Genomic DNA, 20,601 nt, shown 5'->3' on the forward strand with positions numbered 1-20,601 from the left:
CAATGCACCAACTGAAATGCAGCCATTTTTGGAAATTCCAGATTTTGCACTGCAGCTCTTCACCAAGGAATGGTGCACTCATGCATATACTAAAGCATAAAAATCTGGGAAAACAACATACAGAAATGTTTTTGTTAGGGAAAAATGCTTTGCAGAATTATGAATATTGTATGCAAAATTGCATATATAATATGCTTACGCAGAAGGAATTTGCACTAAAATGCTGATAATTTTTTGTGAGGACGTAAAAAAAAAAAGATCTGCAAACTGATCTGAATATGTGGAGAATTGAAATTAAGACTGGAGAAGTGAGAAACTGAAATTGACCGATTTCTGTCATCCCTGACAGGGACCACTCAAATCCTACAGCTGGACTTGTATACATAATTGGGTAGGTAGAGAGCACACTGTTTTTCTCTTCCTACCTCCCCCAATTATAGAACTCCTAGGAATTGCACGTGTTAAAACATCTCCCAACTTTGCTAAAGACAACCATACACTTTTCTGCCCCCCCTTCCCTTTTTATTAAATGTTGGAAGTGGGCTGGAATAGCTGCATGAAGGTGAGCCAAAAGGGATTTGGGAGACAACTGAAAATTCCTCAGCAAATTGGAGGAGTAATCTTTGAGGATTAGGAAATCCTTCGTGAGCAAAGTAGCAGGCTGGGAAGACCTCTCTGGCTACGATCCGGAGTGGATTTATGTACATTAATTTCCTGGGATTATGGGGTGAACAGTTTCCCTGACCTCCCTGCCCCCACACCACTCCCCATCACAACTGGAGAGAGATCTCCCTGCTGATATCTTTCCCTTCCAAAATGGAACTCTTCCGTCTCACGACAGTGGTCCAACGTAAAAAGCGGTTTTCAGAGAATTTTACAACCGAGCCTCACATTTGTGATCCAAGAAGCTGGCGGAGCTTGCCAAGTTAATCAGCCTTGGTATTTCCGATGTCCGGGCTGTGAGTGTGGTTGCTTAATAGAGCCAAAATGGTACCATCCAAGTACAAGAAGGATATATATGTAGGTTTGGGGAGAAAACCAGGGTTCTAGAAATGCAAAACCAGCCACTTCCAAGAAGGGATGAGCATATTCAGTGGCTGTGGAATGCCGAATGCCCATTTAAGGTGACGATAGGAAAGTGTGGAGGTGAGGGAGTGACATGGGACAGATAAGCAAAAATTGGCAATTTCCCTTTCAGTGGGAATTATCCAATGTTTCTATTGCTAGATATGCCCATCTCTGCTCCAGATTCTGGTGACTGGGAGTGACCGCCGAGACCACATAACACCGGTCTTGAAAGACCTACATTGGCTCCCAGTACATTTCCGAGCACAATTCAAAGTGTTGGTGCTGACCTTTAAAGCCCTAAACAGCCTCGGTACAGTATACCTGAAGGAGCGTCTCCACCTCCATCGTTCTGCCCGGACACTGAGGTCCAGTGCCAAGGGCCTTCTGGCGGTTCCCTCGCTGCGAGAAACCAAGTTACAGGGAACCAGGCAGAGGGCCTTCTCGGTAGTGGCGCCCGCCCTGTGGAACGCCCTCCCACCAGTTGTCAAAGAGAAAAATAACTACCAAACTTTTAGAAGACATCTAAAGGCAGCCCTGTTGAGGGAAGCTTTTAATGTTTAATAGGTTATTATATTTTAGTGTTTTGTTGGAAGCCGCCCAGAGTGGCTGGGGGGACCCAGCCAGATGGGCGGGGTATAAAATTATTATTATTATTATTATTATTATTATTATTATTATTATTATTATTATTATTATTAATTCAGAATCAGACTATAAGAAGAGACTTGCTGGATGGGGTCAAAAGGTCCATCTATTCCAGCATCTTCTCACGGTGGTCGATGCCTATAGGAAACTTGCAAGCTGGACATAAACACAGCAGCACTCGGCTCACCTGAAGTTCCCAGCAACTGGCATTCAGGACATAATGCAGGGATAGGCAAACTCGGCCCTCCAGATGTTTTGGGACTACAATTCCCATCATCCCGGACCACTGGTCCTGCAAGCTAGGGGTCATGGGAGTTGTAGTCCCAAAACATCTGGAGGGCCGAGTTTACTTATGCCTGACATAATGCCTTCAACAGCAAAGGCAGTACATAGCCATTGATAGCCTTGTCCTCCATGAATTTCTCTAATCCACTTTTAAAGCAATCTATAAAGACCTAAGGCATTCCAATCCATGGGTTGTTCAACTTCCGCTGTGGTGGCCTTGGATAGGAACACATCGCCTATCCCTTCTCCATCTTGCTTGAGGATGCATTGAGGGATGTCTTTGCTGGCTGCTCCCCCATCATCTGATGCTGCTTGGTCCTCCTGGTTAGTAATAGGAAGATGGTGCCTTGGGCTGCTTTCTGCCATGAAGTTCCAGCTGCTCTTCTATTCACATGCCTGTTTTAGGGTACCCCTCACATTCGTTGTTTTTAGGAGCAATGTGGAAATCTTCCATTCTTAGATCTCTCTGATTATTGTGGTGTCTTGGAGCACATGCATTGACATTCCAGGTTTTATGTGCCTTATGGCGCTAACCTAACAACCTGGATGTCTTCTATGGATGAATCCATCAATCCTGGGTATATTATCTAAGGTGTGCCAGGCAGAGTCTGTCTTCCTTCTCACTCATTGATCCTCTCTGAAGCATTTGATGCAATTCTTGTCCCATCGGCCCTCCCCTGTCATATACAAGTGCCTGTTCTCCTATGCCCATAGGTTTGCCACGTGTCCTCTTTTTCCAGGACGTCCTCATTTTCCAGGGGTAAAATTTGAGACAAATTGCATTCATTTGCTTTGAATGGCCATCATAGCTTCCTCTTTTTTGCTCTTCAAAATATGGCAACCCTGTGACTTGACTCTAAGGACCAACAAGGGAGTCTCCTGCTGCTCCTGCAAGATCTCTCTCAATAGCATGCAGTCCTATAAAAAAGGAGGATGCACCAGGCTATTCTTTGTGTATTTTATGAATTGCTAGCTGCAATTGAATGCTCAGCATTTATTAGATGGCAAACTACTCAGGAGTTTGGGTACCTACAGGGCAGAGCCAATGAGATGTATTTCCCCCCCAGACATGTGCTTCTAGCACTGTCAACATCTGAAGCCATTCTGAACCAGGTTTGAATAAGAGTCATAGCTCAGTGGTTAGAGCGTCCGCTTTGCATGCAGAAGGTCCCAGGTTCAATCTGAAGCATCTTCAGGTAGGGCTGAAATCCTGGGAAGCTGCTTCCATTCATTGTAGACAATGGCTTGACTCAGTGTAAGGCAACTTCTTACCTTCCTAGATTAGGAACTGGAGGTTTGAACCCTGGTACTTGCAGTGGCATGTCTTAGTTGGACACCATCTTGACAAAGATGCTTTCGTGTTGGTTTGACTTCTTTAGATCTGCCCGAAATCAGTGTCAGCCATGTGAATCTGACTGTGTGTGAGGGGGAAAATGCTGTTATCACCTGCAATGGTTCTGGCTCACCCCTTCCTGATGTCGACTGGATGGTGGTAAATCTACGCTCGATCAACACTCATCAGGTAGGATGCTAAATCCAGGTGCTTTTCTGCTTTAATCGCCCAGAGAACTTCTCTGTATATATGGAGGATCCTCAGTTTAATATTAGTTGGCCTTCAATGCCCATCAAATTTGTTAAAGATGTCCACGATGCATGGTAATCTATATGGTAGATTTCTCTTGATCCAGGGGCACAAAAAGGCCAAGGGTTCAACAGTTCTTTTGTGTGTATGTGTGCTTTTAAACATTCCTCCCCATCTCTCTCGGTTATTTTTAGACAAACGCCAACTGGACCAATGTCCATTCCATCAATCTAACCCTGGTGAATGTCACGAGTGAGGACAACGGGTTCCTGTTGACGTGTATTGCCGAGAACGTGGTGGGGATGTCTAATGCAAGTGTGCTCCTCACTGTATATTGTAAGTTAATGGGGAAAGGGAAAGGTGAGGGTTCATGGGAGACAGAGAGGGAGGGCAATGACATGGAAAGGATTCATTTGTACATGCACACACAGCACACAAAAACTTAGATCTTGACGCATGGCAATTCTACACCAGAAACACATTCCATAACTATCATAGAATTCCCAAAGTAGAACTGGGAATTGTTCTGCAAGGGTGCTGAGATTTCTCCAGGGTTCCTCAGAGTGAAAGAGAGGATAATACTAATAGACATGCCCACTCTCTCAACCAACACGCATCTTAGGCCCAGCCAGAGGAGGCTGGTCCAGTAGGGCAAACAAGGCACTGCCCCACCGACCTCCATTTGTCCTCAACTATTCCTTACCTGCGATGCGGGTGGCGCTGTGGATTAAACCACAGAGCCTAGGACTTGCTGATCAGAAGGTCAGCGGTTGGAATCCCCGTGACAGGGTGAGCTCCCGTTGCTCAGTCTCTGCTCCTGCCAACCTAGCAGTTTGAGAGCACGTCAAAGTGCAAATAGATAAATAGGTACCGCTCCGGCGGGAAGGTAAACGGCATTTCCATGCGCTGCTCTGGTTTGCCAGAAGCAGCTTAGTCATGCTGGCCACATGACCCAGAAGCTGTATGCTGGCTCCCTTGGCCAATAAAGCGAGATGAGCACCACAACCCCAGAGTCAGCCACGACTGGACCTAATGGTCAGGGGCCCCTTTACCTTTATTTCTTACCTACTTATGTTTGCATTAAGAGTGATCCAGTTGCTGCCAATGTAGAGATTAAGTGCATCCACAACAGGGAGAGGCTGACTAGAAGGAGGCAAGGACAGAGCAGTAAATCATACAGAGATGCATCAGGCACACTCCTCTGAAGATGGGGATTTTGGCCACATGGGAGACTTCAGTATTTGTGTTATTTTCTCTTGGAACATGCTGAACTGTTCTGCCGTGGTTTACAGATTTGGAAATTGCTGCCCAGGAGACTGTTGAGTGTTGCAGCAGCTTCCTACATCTGTAAACGTTTTCCCATGGGTCAAATCCTTGAGAATCCTTCCTAATATGTGCGCACTTCCTTAACACTTCTCTCCCCACCCCCAGAGGCTCGCGAATGGGAGAGAATTACCTTCCACGCTCCAGCTTGCCCATGTATGCCTGTATGCTTCAATTTTATGTGCAGAGCAGCAGCTGAGTGGAATTCCATAAGTGCGTAGCGAGATAGTCAGAAATGAAATATTGAAGAGGGGACAGAAGATTCTCTGCCTTTGTAATGCTCACAGTCCTGCCCAATGGCTAAAAGGTGCATCGTGTTCCCCGCTGGGATGCACAGCCAAACTCCATTAGGATATATGGATGCTCGCCATGATGTACGTCAGCTTACAGCTGTATCGTACTCGCAACATAAGTATTATGACCTGAAATAATAGAGTATTATGACCTGAAATAATAATAGCAGGGGGCCTGTTCTCTACAATGAAAGCCAGTGTGGTGTAGTGGTCAGAGTACTGGATGAACACCTGGGAGACCAGGGTTCAAATCTCCACTCAGCCATGAATCTCACTGGGTGACCTTGGGCCAGTCACAACTTCTGGGCTTAACCTACCACACAGGGTGGTTGTGGGAATTAAACGAGAAGGTGGAGAACCATGTACGCTACTTTGAGCACCTTGGAGAAAAAGGTAGGATGTAAATGTGATCTGTCAGTTGGTGGTGTAGGAAGTGGGGTGCGGCGGGTGCGGTCCACCCCAGGTGTCACCACTGAGGGGGGGGGGTGACCACAGGGCCTGGCCTGCAGCCTCTCCTGGGGAGAGATGTGGTGGCTCAGGCACCTGCAGCCTCCACGCTGCCCGAAACAGCAACGTGGGGCTTGCAGACTCCATGGAGGTTCCACGCGGCATGCTCTGCCCCGGCTTGCCCTACTCCGTGGGCTGCTTGCTCTGCCTCCAGGTGCAGGGCATTTGCACCACCCTGGGTGCCCGAGCAGCTAGCTTTGCTGTCAGTCAAACATTTGTCACCACTCTGCACAGGGGCTATCCCTAGAATGCTTTTAGAAGCAGCCATTTTCCCACTCAGAATCTCACTTGTCCTTATCTAACATCTTTTCCCCTCGTATTCCATCTCCAAATGTGTGCAGTGACAAGTGTTGGGTACTCCAATGAACAAAGGGAGTGGAGATATTTGTGAACCTGAATGTTGCGCCAATACCTTGTTGTGTATTGGTTGTACAGGATACCCATAACCTGCATTAAAGTTCTACTTCCATGGTGAGGCATGGATGTCACTAGATTAGAACTGCTATAACCCATGACTGTTAGCCAGGCTGCCAGAGACTGGTGGGAGTTGGAGTCCAACAACCCCTGGGAGGCCACAGGTGCCCTGCTGCTGATTTCCTGCATCCACAAGAATGCCTTTAAGTTGGAATAGGAAGTGGGGAACCCTGTCAACAAATCCTGCCCTACCAACCCTGCCTACCAGCTACACCAACCAATCCTGCCAACCTCCCCTGCCCAGCCAAGCTGGACTGTAGATTCTGCAGGACAGGGAACCTGCAATCCTCTAGGAGCTGTCATGCTGCAACACCTATCAGTTCTAGTTAATGTGACCAGGGGTCAATGGGGGTCTAGTCCAGGGATGGGGAACCTTTCTCAGGTCAATGGGCACATTCTCTTCTGAGCTACCTTCCAGAGGCCAAAAGTGGATGAAGCAATGAATGCGAATTTTATCTTTGGTACAGAAGACTAGTTTTCTACAAATAGTCAAACATCCTCTTCATCCAGAGGAAGCATTACCAGACTCATTCTGGACAGACGAAGACAAGATAAGAAGCAGGGCTAGTGAGAGGGGTGGCCTGGGAAGAGTTCTGAAGGCCAGGCAGAGGTTCCCCACCCATTCTGGTCTAACAACATCTGGAAGGTCACTGCTTCCCCACTCCTGTCTTAAATAAGAGGCATCTTAGAATTGTAGAGATGGAAGGGGCCACGAGGATCGTCAAGTCCAACTTGGATTTGATATCCCGCTTTATCACTACCCTAAGGAGTCTCAAAGCAGTCACAGTCTCCTTTCCCTTCCTCCCCCACAACAAACACTCTGTGAGGTGAGTGGGGCTGAGAGACTTCAGAGAAGTATGACTAGCCCAAGGTCACCCAGCAGCTGCATGTGGAGGAGCAGAGAAGCGAACCCGGTTCACCAGATTACGAGTCTACTGCTCTTAACCACTACACCACACTGGCTCTTTCTATGGAATAAATGCAGGAATATTTTGCCCAATGTGGGGCTCGAACCACTCATCCTGAGATTATGAGTCTCCTGCTCTACCACCTGAGCCATCCCAGAGCTTTCCTTGCAGGTTGTGAAAGTAGTGACTGCATTTTGCAGGTGGGGGCAGAGTTAAAGGACGGATATCGCTCACCACACCAAAGAAAAAAGAGGAGAGAGAGTTTCCTTTCTATATTTTACCTTGCACCCTCAAAAACTTTTTGCAAGTTAGATCCAGCTTCCCTCCTTCCATTTTTTCCCAGAAAGCTGAGGCTGTTGAGAGCGTGCTGTCCTTTGTCGGCTGCCATTTTCATGTTGCCCTTTGTCTTCCCTTGCTCAGATCCTCCCCGGGTGATCAGCTTATTGGAGCCCATCCGCCACATGGAGCACTGCATTGAGTTTTCGGTGCACGGGAACCCTCCGCCCCAAATCCATTGGCTCTACAACGGCCAGATTCTCAGGGAGACAGAGTTTATCCACATGGAGTTCTTCCAGGAGGGGGAAGTGTCTGATGGCTGCTTGCTCTTCAACCACCCGACGCACTACAACAATGGCAACTACACCATCGTCGCCACCAACTACCTGGGAACAGCCAACCAGACAGTCAGAGGGCACTTCCTGGAGAAACCCTTTCCAAGTGAGAGACTGACAGCTTGCAATCTTGCAGCTCCTCTCCCCCATCCCTCTTCTTTTCTGTCCCTGAGGAGAAACTCACAGACTAAAAGAACCTCAGAGGGCTCCAAAATTACCAACTCTGATGAGATCTGTGGCTGAACTGAGGCTGTGAAAAGCCTCCCCCCACCCTTAATCTAGGCCCAAGATTTGGGGCCCCAGATCAGCTCTGACCCAGGCTGACTGGGAAACACCTGAGCTGGCCTGAGTCTAGTCCAGAGTCATTCAAGAATCAATTCCTTTTCACTGGGAATTCTGGGCCTTGTAGCTGTGAGAGGCTGAATAGGACTCTCCATACAGCTCTCACCATCCTTAACAAACTGCAACTCCCAGGATTCTTTCGGGGAAGCCTGGGTTGTGTAACACATACCCGCCAACATTTCTCTGGTGAAACTAGGGACAATCTATTCCCTTCTTCTTCTTCTTCTTCTTCTTCTTCTTCTTCTTCTTCTTCTTCTTCTTCTCCCACCCATCTTACTGGGTTGCCCTAGCCACTCTGGGCAGCTTCCAACATATATAAAAACATATTTTCAATGCTTTTTTCTGTTGAAAACAAAGTTGTCTTAAGGAAAAGTGGGACATTCCAGGATCAAATCAGAAACCGGGATGGCTTTTGTAAATGCGGGACTGTCCCCGGAAAATAGAGACACTTGGGAGGGTCTATTAATGTGGTGTCATAGTGCTTTAAATGTGTGAGGTGAATGTGGCCTGTATCTTTCCCTCTCGCTCTTGCCCCCTCTCCACAAGAGGACACAACAAGCAATTTTACATTCCTGCAATCTAGGAGAAAGAGCAACAGGGCCCTTGCAGTGCCTTCCAATTTTGGCTTAAGCAGGCCCCCGTAGAATTAGATTTCGCAGGCATAGGCATGCTTGCTGCCGTCTGGAATGCTGCTGTGAGAAAGAGGAGCGCCCTTTGCTGTCTCCCACAGCCCTGTCTCCCACAGCAAAATAGGACATTTTGCTATATTTAGAGAGTGCGATACCAATGGTATTCTAATTTATTATTTATACCTCGCTATACATGAAGCCCTCACTGCAGATGAGATATAGCCCATTAAAAGTGGAATCCTTCCCTTTGAGAACAAGCTATCTGTTGAGGTCCCAGCCGTCTTAGACTGGAGCAGAGAAATTATATTTGGGGCTTGGAGGCTGATAAGCTTTCTGGCAAAGGACTAGTTCACACAAGCAGCAAATGAGGTTCTAAGACCATTTATGGGCTCGCGCCACTGGCTAAGAGTAGGAAAGTTGAGACTATAGAAAACAACTCCTGGTTTGTGCAAAATTATCTCACCAGGGGACAAGCTATGCAAGAACTCCCTCCCCCCCCACAACATGTTAGTTCTATGTGTGCAGAGAGGCTTTTTAAAATATGTATATAATGGGGAAACTTTATCATTTATTTATTGAATTTCTACCCCGCTCTTCCTCCTGAAAAAGAAGCCCAGGGTGTCAGTGATGCAATCCTGTTTTCAGTTATGCAATTATCTATTTCAGGCGTAGGGAACCTGAAGCAGGAAATAGGAACAAGTGTTCCTATTTGCCATGGACTGCTGTCCCAGTTTCTGATTTGATCCGAGAATGTCCCACTTTTCCTTAGGATGTCCCTATTTTCATCGGAGAAATGTTGGAGGGTATGGAATTATGTGACCCCCTGAGCCAAGGAGATAAGTACTGTATTTACACGAATCTAATGCACTATCGAATCTAATGCGGACCTCAATTTTCAAAACCTTGAAACCGAAAAAGTATTTGCTGGCGAATGTAAATGCGCTATCAAATCTAATGCACAGCCTAATTTTTGTGATGTAATTTGGTGTGCATTACCATAGCTGTCAACGTTTCCCTTTTTAAAAGGGAAATTCCCTTATTCCAAATAGGATTCCTCGCAAGAAGAGGGAAAGGTTGACAGCTATGTGCATTACATTTGAGTAAATACAACAACTATACAACCTTTAGAAGACATCTGAAGGCAGCCCTGTATAGGGAAGGTTTAAAATGTTTAATGTTTTATTCAGTGCTTTTTTTCTAAAAAAAAAAAAAAAAATGTTTAGGGGTACTCTCATTTTGACTCAAGAAAATCACCATTTTATAGTTCAAATCGGGGAAAATAAATACAGTACAGTAAATGGACAAAAGTCCAAAGATCCACAAAATGTTTAGGGGTATGCGTACCCCTGCATCCCCCCCCGAAAAAGCACTAGTTTTTTTATTTATTTATTTGTGTGTGTGTTTGTGTGTGTGTTTTATTATATATGTTGGAAGCCACCCAGAGTGGCTGGGGCAACCCAGTGGGGTTTAATAATAATAATAATAATAATAATAATAATAATAATAATAATAATAATAATAGTTGTTGTTGAATAGAATAATCCTAATTTCATCAGAGAAATGTTGGAGGGTATGCTGAAGTCCTCCAAATGTTGCTGGACTCCAACTCCCATCAGCCCCAAGCTGTGTCATCAATGGTTGAGGATTATGGGAGATGTTAGTCCAACAACATCCATAGAGCCACAGGTTCCCCACCTGCCTTATCTGTAGTCTAATGTGGCTCAGTTCAGGAACACTTTCCCCAGCTCACTTGCTTCTCTCACCCCCACTCTACCATATGAAATAGGCCTAAATTAATTTGCTCTGGGCTGTGTAGCACATATTGAAGTTCTAAGTTCCACCCACAGCTTCTCTGATTAAAGGGCTCTCAGGTAGCAAGTGATGGGAAAGCCTTACTGCCAGTCACAGTATAGCATACTGGGAAAAGAGGAAGGAACCATATGTACTGGGCCGAACCATTGGTCCATCCAGCTCAGTATTGTGTGCACTGAACCTTTTTGCCCCAGCTGGCCAGAACCTTAGCTGGCTCCACCACCTTGGACCAGTGTTGACAAGAGGGTGAGACAACCGACATGCCAATAAACAAATGCCATGGATCAACAGGTAGGTTGTTCCACCTGCCTGTCCAAGTCCGTTGTCCAGAGCTTCACAGACACCTGACAGCCAGCTGCTTGTTGGGTGCTTAAAAACCCCAGCCCAAGAGGTTTTGCTGCTCCGGTAACACCATGCAGTTTCCATTGAAACCTCTGCCGGGGAGGGGGCAGAGGGAAAAAGCTCTGTTTAGCAGTGACTTCAATGCAAACTATTAGTGCTATTTGAATAAGGTGCCCACCCCACTGCCTACCAAGTGAGGGGCAGGAAGAGCATGTCTTGCTCCCGTGAAGGAACAGTGAGGAGCTTACTGTAAGATCCCAATTGTTCCTTTGTAGTCACATCAAAACCTGCCCTACACCCGATCTCACATATGAAATCAGGCATGGAACAGGTGGATGTGGTTTAGGTGAGGCTTGATGGGCCAAATTTGGCTGGTGCGTCAGTGATTCCCTACTCCTGGCCTACACTAATCAGCTGCAGTTCTCCAGGATTTCAGAGAGCAGGTCAGGCATAGGCAAACTCAGCTCTCCAGATGTTTTGGGACTACAACTCCCATCATCCCTGACCACTGGCCCTGTTAGCTAGGGATAATGGGAGTTGTAGTCCCAAAACATCTGGAGGGCCAAGTTTGCCTCTGCCTGGAGTAGGTCTTTCCCAAGTAAACACAATAATGTCAGGGGTTGACCCTGACATCAAAGCAGATGTTCTACCACTAGTCTGGGTTAGCAGAGCAAACGGTCAGACCTGGTGTAATTCAGTATTCAAGGTTCCAGGTAGGTCTTCTGCAATTAGGAAACAGTCACTGTTTTGTAGCCAGTGGATCCACATTTTAAAAAGTCTTTACGATCCCTCCCTCCTTGGGATTCATCCCACTTTGAAATGGAATTGCTATTAACCTACGGCGTGTTCTGAGCACAATACGATTAGGGTTCCTCAAATCAAACCCTGTGTGTTCCACTCGTTGGTAGATGAAAAGAGATGCTTAATTTAGCTAGCATGTAGCGTCATACATTTTCTCAGGGGATTAGGCAGTATTTCACACACAGGTAAGCCTCTTGCAGATCAGAGCTTAAGGTGTCATCCTATTGTGCAATAAGGATAAGCTAATGCTAAATGGTGGCTTCAGATCCTTCTTCTATACTGGCAATTCGGCTATATTTAATAAAACTTATTGAGCAGCGTTGTGGATGACATACATTTCTGTTTCTTTAGTATGAACATGTTATACATATAGCAATAAGACTTAGCTCACTGGAACGGTATCTGCTTTGCATACAGAAGATCCTTGATTTAATCCCCAGCATCACCAGAGACTCTTCCCTTGGTTCCCTCACCCTTTCAATTTCTTTTCAGCAGTGGTCCGCTTGCTATGGAACGCTCTGCCAGCATCTTGATATCTTTCCGCCACTGACTTTCCCCCCAAGTTTTTAAACTCTTGATAGCTTCTTTTATTCTAGCTCATAGATTCTGCTCTTTTGAGCTCAGTTTTTGGTTTAATGGGTTATTTGTTTTGTGGTGTCCAAACTATTTTATCGTAAGCCCCTCTGATGATGTGCCTGAAGGGCAAGTTACAACTCTGTATTCATCCCATTCCATTCGCAGCACAGGACCAGCGCTCTTCTCCACACACACCCCACTCCAGGCATGGGGAGTTGCTGACCTGGGTTCTAAAATCAAGTTGAGATTCTGCTCCCCGAAAAACACAAAATACACCCCAAACCAATAAACAAACAAACATGAAAACCATTCCCCGCAGACAAACTTTTGTTGTGACCTACATTGAGGTCAGGAAGTGCTGATGTGGCGGATGGTGTCTCAGCATAACCAAATCCCTCTTTGTCAACAGAGCTTTCAGTTCACTGCAAGCTCCACTTGCAACCCTCCCTGGGGGTTGTACTGTCCTATTCTTTGCATTGCGTTCCAGATGCCACTTTTAACAGATAGCACTGCTAAATTATTCTGGGCATCCTCTGTCTTCAAAGCCTTGTCAAGTCCTCTTCGTATCAGGGTGTGTGTGTGTGTGTGTGTGTGTGTGTGTAGTTTGCCTCACGAGTGGATAAATGAAAAGGTGATGTTCTTTCCTGTACCTGTGTAAGCTGAATGTCACCCGGAGGTGTTAGAAAGAGTATATATACCAAGGACTCTGACCAGCTGTTAGAGGAAATATTTATTTGAAGATGCTGATTCTCACAAGTCAAGGGCTTATGAAAGGGTGGTGTGTCTGGCTGGATCGTGTTAGCACCAAGCAACCATCACCATCGTTTTATTATTTGCACCCCACCCATCTGACTGGGTTGCCCCAGCCACTCTGGGTGGCTTCCAACATCTATAAAAACATAATAAAACATTAAACATTTTTTAAAAAACCTTCCCCGTACATGGCTGCCTTCAGATGTCTTCTATCAATAGGCCTCACAATGTAGAAAGCCTGTTCTAGGAGGTGGTCATGTTCTCCTGTAAGGATCTGCTGGAAGTCCTTGATGGTTTCCTTTAGAGGTTCCACCTTGGCTGCATGGTCAGCGAAGACTTCAGCCACTTGGAAGGGTTGGGACAGAGTTGTCCAGCTCACCTGGAAGATGGGGAAGTGCTATAGCTCAGTGGAGCACAAAAGGTCTTAGGCTCAGTTCCTGCTGCTTTGAGCTCCTCAGATAAAAGGTGGGATATAAATGTAGATTGTGATCTGCGTCAACAGAAATATAGTGTGCAGATTAAGGGAAGTAATAGTACTGCTCCATTCTGCCTTGGTCAGACCACACCTGGACTATTGTGTCCAATTTGGGGCACCACATTTTCAGAAGCATATTGACAAGCTGGAATGTGTGCAAAGGAGGGGGACCAAGATGATAAAGGGTTTAGAAATCAAGCCTTATGAGGAACAGTTGAGGAAACTGGGTGTGTTTAGCCTGGAGAAGAGTAGACTGAAAGGTGATGTGATAGCCATCTTCAGATATTTGAAGGGCTGTCACATGGAAGCTTGTTTTCTCATGCTCCAAACTACAACAGAGGAGATTCCCACTAAACATTAGGAAGAACTTTCTGATGGTAAGAGTTGTTCAACAGTGGAACAGACTACCTTAGAAAGTGGAATAACCTAAAAGGGGGCAGGGAGTTAGGTGGAATTAACCCATTGCAGTGTGTGCTTGATAACACAAACATGATCTGTATTCTCACCACTTCCCTTCCTCTGATGTTTTACCTGTGTTGTTCGGAAAATTAACATGATTTTAAAAAATGAATAATAATATGAATGGTATTGTCCTTTGATAGTGCCATTAACTGTGCCACTTCCTTCTTCTGTCTCTTTTCATTTTGCAGGCATTTCAGATGGCATTGTCACATGTAAGTCTCTTCTCATTGATTGAACTAACAATTATTATTGTTACTGCTGCTACAGTTTATTCCATTTTTCATCACTTTCCACAAAGATGTCTCAAAATGACTTCTAAATCTATAAAAGACCGAACAACTTAGCAGTCAGTTAAAAACCAAATACATAGAAAAAGTGTAATACTATCAGAATTCCTAGAAGTGTTCATCCTTCATCTCACCATTAACATAGAAAAGATTAATCCTACATAACCACAGTAACACAAAAGCAACATGCAAAATAGGCCAGATACTATACCAAACTAACAACCAAAAGCCTTAGGGATGTCTTAGCCCGGCTCCTAAAAACCAGCAATGATGGCATCAGGTGTGTTAACCTGGGGAGTGCAAACTGAATGCTTTCCCTCACATACGTTGTGCTGGTGGGCACAATTCAGAGTACTGGTTGTGACCAAGCCTCATACGCCCAGGGCATCTGAAGGATCATATCTCCCAATATGATCTTTTCAGATCTTCTGGGGAGGCTTTTCTCTCGGTCCCACCACCACCACAGGCATATTTGGTGAGGACGTGAAACGGGTCCTTCTCGGTGGCTGCTCCCAGATTGCTCTCCACTTTCCTTTCACTGGAAGGTGACTACATCCCTCCCCCCATACTGTAGGTCTTAGGCTGTTATGGTAGAGTCTTCTGAGGGTAACTGTTTTGGGTTGATTTTTTGTGGGGGTTTTTTGTATTTTTGCTTTTTGCTTTAAAATGGTTTTAAGTGTTTTGAAATAACAACTTATGGTTTTCTGTTGTTGTTTTTAATGGGAAATATATATAGCCTTGTTTGTTGTGCTTGCAGTATTTCGTGAAATGCAAAACTAACTAAATAAACAAACATTTATTCTTTTCTCTTTTGGCTTCAGTTGAGTACAGTCCCAGTCCTACTCCTCTTATCACTGTGACACATAAGCCAGAGGAAGACACGTTTGGGGTAAGTTGTGTGGTTTGGATGGTAGGGAAAGTGGATTTGTGTTTGTTTGTTTATTCATCAAATTTATAGCCCACCCTTCCTCCCCAAGGTGCCCAGGACAGTAAAAGAATTACACAATTTCAAAGCAAAGGCATTCTAAAGCAATCCAAATATAATAATAATTGCAATTAAAAAATAAAAAACAGCTACAGTTTAAACATCCTAAAAACAGTTTCAGGTTGTTGTTGTTTTTTTAAAATCTACCCCCATCCAATGAAAGGTACTCTTTAGTCACTAAATTCCTGAGTAGACAGGAAGACTTTAAAATTACCTGGGGAACCACCACTGAAAAGGCCATGTCACAGGTCATTGCCAACTGGGCAATTCCTGGTGGCCACACCAGCATCAAAGCTGGCTGCTCATAAGGTGTGAAATGGTTGGCACTGAGGAAGGAGCTGTTTTAGGGAAGAAGAAGAAGAAGAAGAAGAAGAAGAAGAAGAAGAAGAAGAAGAAGAAGAAGAAGAAATTGTTGTTGTTGCTGTTACAGAATAGGCCATCCCTATTTTCATCCCTATGTTGGAGGGTATGTAGTCTACTCTGAGTAAAAATTAGTTGCCATTGTGTGTGTCATGTAGACAGCTAAAGCTGACCCTTTCTTTCTGTCATCCTAAAGGGGTGTGTGTGCTTGTGTGCGCGCAGGGTCCATTTCTGCAGCAGAGCTTTCTAACGCACACCTCAACACACATTGGAAAGTTGCTGGAAAGACTCTCCTCCCTGGAAGAGAGGGGAGTGGTTGTGGGCGGGAGCCCGAGCACCACCCCTAGCCTCCTCCTCTCACCTGGCTGGCGCCCACGCCCCCTCGGCCGGCATCCAACCAGGTGCCTTCGAGGGGGCGTGTTCAGCAGCCTTTTGCGGCGGCGCCAGCCTCTCCTCGGCCTCATTCTTCTCCGTCCTCTCGCAGCCAGAAAGAAATGCAGAAAACAACTAGGCAGATATGATAGAGCAAACACATAGAAACATACACATACAACAGCAACCACCACATGTATAAATAAAAGCATGACGGTAATCCAAGACTGGGTAAGGCACTAGTCTGCAAGGAACAAAATCTCTCTTTATTTTATGTGATATGTAATTCATTTTTTAAAGGAAATGGTTCCCGGTTGCTGTTTTTTATATATAAACAAGCAAAGCAAGTTTCAAAAAGCAGAATGAATATTTTCCCTAATGCAGAAGGAAGAACCCCAGAGAGAATGCTGTCTGTGTACTGAAAAGCCAGGAATAAATATTCTGTCAATATGTGCAGAAGGGAGCGGCTGCCTCCTCTTGCCTCCAACAAAGTGTTCTGTTTTGAGCCAATCCTGCTGCTCTCTTCATCTCCGCCCCCCCTCTCCTTTTCTCTGGCTTCATCTGAGGATCCCTCCTCCAGCGTTTTCATGGAGACGTGGTTGCTGTTTCTGCCCTTGATGATATTTCATGTTGCTGTCTTTGAATATTGTTTCTGGGCCGTTCCCCATACCATGTGGCAGAAAACTGGGTCTCCCTCCAAGTAGATGTTTGACCGGAACTTGCATCCAAATCCTTGCTCCTTGTCATAAGAACATAAGGCTCACCTTAGTGCAGGTTCCAGCTCTCATAGTGGCTAACCAGATCCCTATGGGAAACCTGAAAACAGGACCAGAGTGCAACTGTGATCTTCCTCTCCACTTGTGATCCCAAGCAAATGGTGTTCAGAAGCAATGCTGAGCTAGATGGGTATATGATTTTTTTTTGTAGTATGTTTTTATTTATTTATTTATCTTTATTTTTTACCAACAACCAAAACCCAATAGTTATACCCCCCCAAGGCGGCTGATACATTGAGTTTACATAATCAACAATAACATATTCAAATCGGCCATATGTATACATCTATATACATTAACACTCTTCTCTCCACAAGGTTTACTTAACTTTTAACATTTTAATTGCCCCTAATTGTTCAAATCTACCCAAATAATTCAATATCTTCTCAAACCAATCCTCTTTCTCACTGACCTTAAACCCTTTCATTCTGTGTATCTTCACAGTTAGATATTCTAAAATTATAATATTATTCAATTTTTTCCTCCATTGGTTCACCCTTAGTTCTTCTGCATTTTTCCAATTACTCACTATAAGCTGTCTGGCTGCAGTTACCATCAATTTTACCCATTTACATTCCTCTTTTGTTTTTAACTCGGTGCTACTCAGGCTAATAAGAACCATTAATTTAGATATTTCCACCTTCCTACCTACAATTTCCGATATTTCTATACCAATCTGTTTCCAAAATCCATTAACTAATGGACAATCCCACCACATATGACTGTACGTTCCCATCGCTCCAGATGGGTATATGATTTAACTCCACATAAAACATTTTCTGATGACCTAAACCTGCCATCTCCATGGGAGTCAGGCTGTTAGTACATCTACAGCAGTACTGTCTGTACTGACAGGTAATGGTTGTCCAAGATTTCAGACAGGGGTCTCTCCCATCTTTTCCTAGAGATGCTGGGAGTTGAACTTAGGACTTCCTGCTTGCAAAGCAGATGTTCTACCCCTGAGATATGACTCTATTTATCTCCTTTCTCTTTTCCCTCTTTGTTCTCTTCTTTGTTTTCTGTAAATTCATTCATTGCTTTAAATAATGCGCACGTATGGGCACAATGTTAGATTGTAAATTTGAGTGCAAATTGCTTTAAGTGTTTCAATAATAATATTCAACATGGCCTCTAATGCCTAGGGTGTCCTTTACAGGTGTCCATAGCTGTTGGGCTTGCAGCCTTTGCCTGTGTCCTCCTGGTGGTCCTCTTTATTATGATCAACAAGTATGGTCGACGATCAAAGTTCGGAATGAAAGGTACAGATCAATCTCTTCCTCCATCCACCAATGAGTTCTATTCTGGGAGACGTGTTGGGTGGGACAAGGTGGGGAGAATTATATTCATGCCAACTTTCTGACACTGGTTCTTGGTTTATAAGTATGTTCATGCTGGAAATGTGATTGCGTATTTGAAACAGGCATTTGTAACACTTAAATAGCACAAAATCAGGGATCTCTCATTTCATGGTGTTGTGATCCCTAGCAGAGCCCCCAGAAAAAGATGAATGGCTTGTGTGCAGTGATGGTCACTGCTATTAATTAATTGGTTTGAAATGTAGTCTTTGGTGGACTTCAGATTTTAAGATTGCTTGGTAGCGAACAGTGTTTGTTCCACTGACAAAGTGAAACGTTGAGCGATTCTCTTCTTGAAGCCTAAAGCTATAGAGCAGGAAAGAGGGACTGATTGTAAATACGATGAAGAATGTCACTGGGTTCAAGGTCGAACCGTGGACTGGACTCCCAGGCTCTCTGTCCCTTCTCTAAGATTAGGGGCCGTATCTAATTTACACAAAGCTGATTTCTTTTCCACTGGATCTTCTGATGCTTATTGAGGCTGCAGGCAGAGTTGGGTGAAGTTGCTGGACCATGGATAATCCTAAGTAGACATAGGAACATAGGAAACCTGTCTTATCCCATGTTTGACCACTGGTCCATCTGGCTCAGTACTATCATTCTACAATGACTGTCAGCAGCTCTCCAGGGCTTCAGGCAAGGAACATTTCCCAGCCCTACCTGGAGATGTTGGGGATTGAACCTGGCACCTTCTGCATGCAGAACAGATGCTTTACCACTGGGCTACAGCCCTTCCCCATTTGCTGTCATGAGGTCTGGAGCGCAACTGATGCTTTTTATCCTATTTAGACCAGACGGCCCTTTCTAGGCTCCGCCTTCTTCCTGGAAGAGTCTTAACGGGTTAGTCCTCTTGCCTGGAACTAAACCCACCACTAAGGAGGAGGAAGGATATGGAGGGAGAGGGAGTTGAAAGCCAGTGCCACCCCCCTGGACTGCTTGTAAGCAAGAAGGCAGGCAGGTGGGTGGGTGATGGCTGAGAGCAGACTGAGGTTGATGGCGTCGTGACCCAAATGGACTAGCACCCACTGGGTTGAGAGTTTTTGAAGGGGTGGTGCAGGACTGGGGAAAACTCATTTATATTCCAAATTCACCCAGTTGGAGCTCTGTATCCACCACTCCACACACTGTAGCTATCACCACAAGTATCTATCAAGGACCAGGGTAATGGGTATTTTACATTTTTCCTTTCAAAGTTTAGCTGTGATTCCTGTGCATTGTAGGGGGTTGCAGTAGATGACCATTGAGCCCCCATCCTACTCCACCGTGCTTTGATTCTGCGATGGAAGATTCTTAAACTGCCTTGTACAGCAAAGCTCCCTCAAGGCGGCTTACAGGAAACATTAATGGCAGTAAAATACAATCATAATTTAAAGCATCAGCTGAGATGTTTGAAAAGCCACCACATGCGTGTATTAATTTCAACTGGCTGATGAGAGCAAATTTAGAATGGACAGTTTAAAATGAGCAGCAAAATGAAGCATTAAAAAGTTTGTCTTAATACCATGCTGTGATAAATATGGAGGCTGAATAAATTCTCTCTCTCTCTCTCTCCCTCTCTTTCCTTCTCTCTCTCTCTCTTACACACACACACACACACACACACACACACACACCACCCACTTATTAAACCTAAACTGTGAATGACAACTGAAGCTGTCCACAAGTTGTGAGATTGGCCAGTGTCTTGCATGATCCTCATTGAACGTGTGTGCAGTATTCAGCTGGTGTTGGGTCTTTTAACAAGGAATAACCGTTCTTCCTTTGATAAGCTCTTGTACCAAGTTGTACTTTCTATTACTTCTCTCGTAAATCATAGCCATAAATGTCCCTCTGCAGAGTTAATTCTTTTTTCTTTTTTAGAGCCTTTTTATCGGTCAGGTTGTTAAGCAGAATCCGCAGTACATGAATGTGCCTCAACCCTTGGAGAGCTCCTTTCCCCCTTCCCTGATTTATCTAGTCGGGAGCTCTGCGTAAGCACAAGGAATGACTGAAAGTTTCCTATTTATTTTGTGGGGGCATTTCTCCATGCCACAGCATCTTTGGGACACTTAGCCACAGAAAGTAATTGGGAGGCATTTAAATTGGATACAGAGCCCACAAATTCCCAAATTGTTGTTGCATGCACAGTTGGTTTAATTGCGCACCATTCCCTGTTCATTAGTACTGAGTTAATGCCCATCTGAATCATTTGTTGGCTTAACAGCGCACATTTCAATTTGCCAAGCTGGGTCAGGCAAATAAAAAGGCTTCCTTCCTCAGCAGGCCAAGTGATGGCCACTGTGGAGCATTATACTTGGGGAAGGGTTTGAAAATGTTTGAAAACTTCAGCTGGTCCAGTATCCTACACTCACCTAGAGAAGAGAAGACTGACTGAGAGGTGACATGATTATTGTTGTTTAGTCGTTTAGTCGTGTCCAACTCTTCGTGACCCCATGGACCAGAGCACGCCAGGCACTTCTGTCTTCCACTGCCTCCCGCAGTTTGGTCAAACTCATGCTGGTAGCTTCGAGAACACTGCCCAACCATCTCGTCCTCTGTCGTCCCCTTCTCCTTGTGCCCTCCATCTTTCCCAACATCA

General features: G+C 45.0%; 1 protein-coding gene across 3 annotated transcripts in view; it reads left to right on the top strand.

Moving 5' to 3' along the window:
• Positions 1-20,601, top strand: part of NTRK3 (neurotrophic receptor tyrosine kinase 3) — a 412,299-nt gene that overhangs the window by 169,959 nt on the left and 221,739 nt on the right. For all 3 annotated transcript variants that reach the window (XM_081171109.1, XM_081171110.1, XM_081171111.1), the window contains exons 6-11: positions 3,378-3,520; positions 3,775-3,916; positions 7,506-7,802; positions 14,077-14,100; positions 14,997-15,064; positions 17,825-17,927. In XM_081171109.1, coding sequence (XP_081027235.1) covers positions 3,378-3,520; positions 3,775-3,916; positions 7,506-7,802; positions 14,077-14,100; positions 14,997-15,064; positions 17,825-17,927 — 777 coding nt within the window. The remainder of the gene's footprint in view (positions 1-3,377; positions 3,521-3,774; positions 3,917-7,505; positions 7,803-14,076; positions 14,101-14,996; positions 15,065-17,824; positions 17,928-20,601) is intronic.

The sequence above is a fragment of the Podarcis bocagei genome (assembly GCF_964188305.1).
Source record: "Podarcis bocagei genome assembly, chromosome: 14".
NCBI lineage: Eukaryota > Metazoa > Chordata > Lepidosauria > Squamata > Lacertidae > Podarcis > Podarcis bocagei.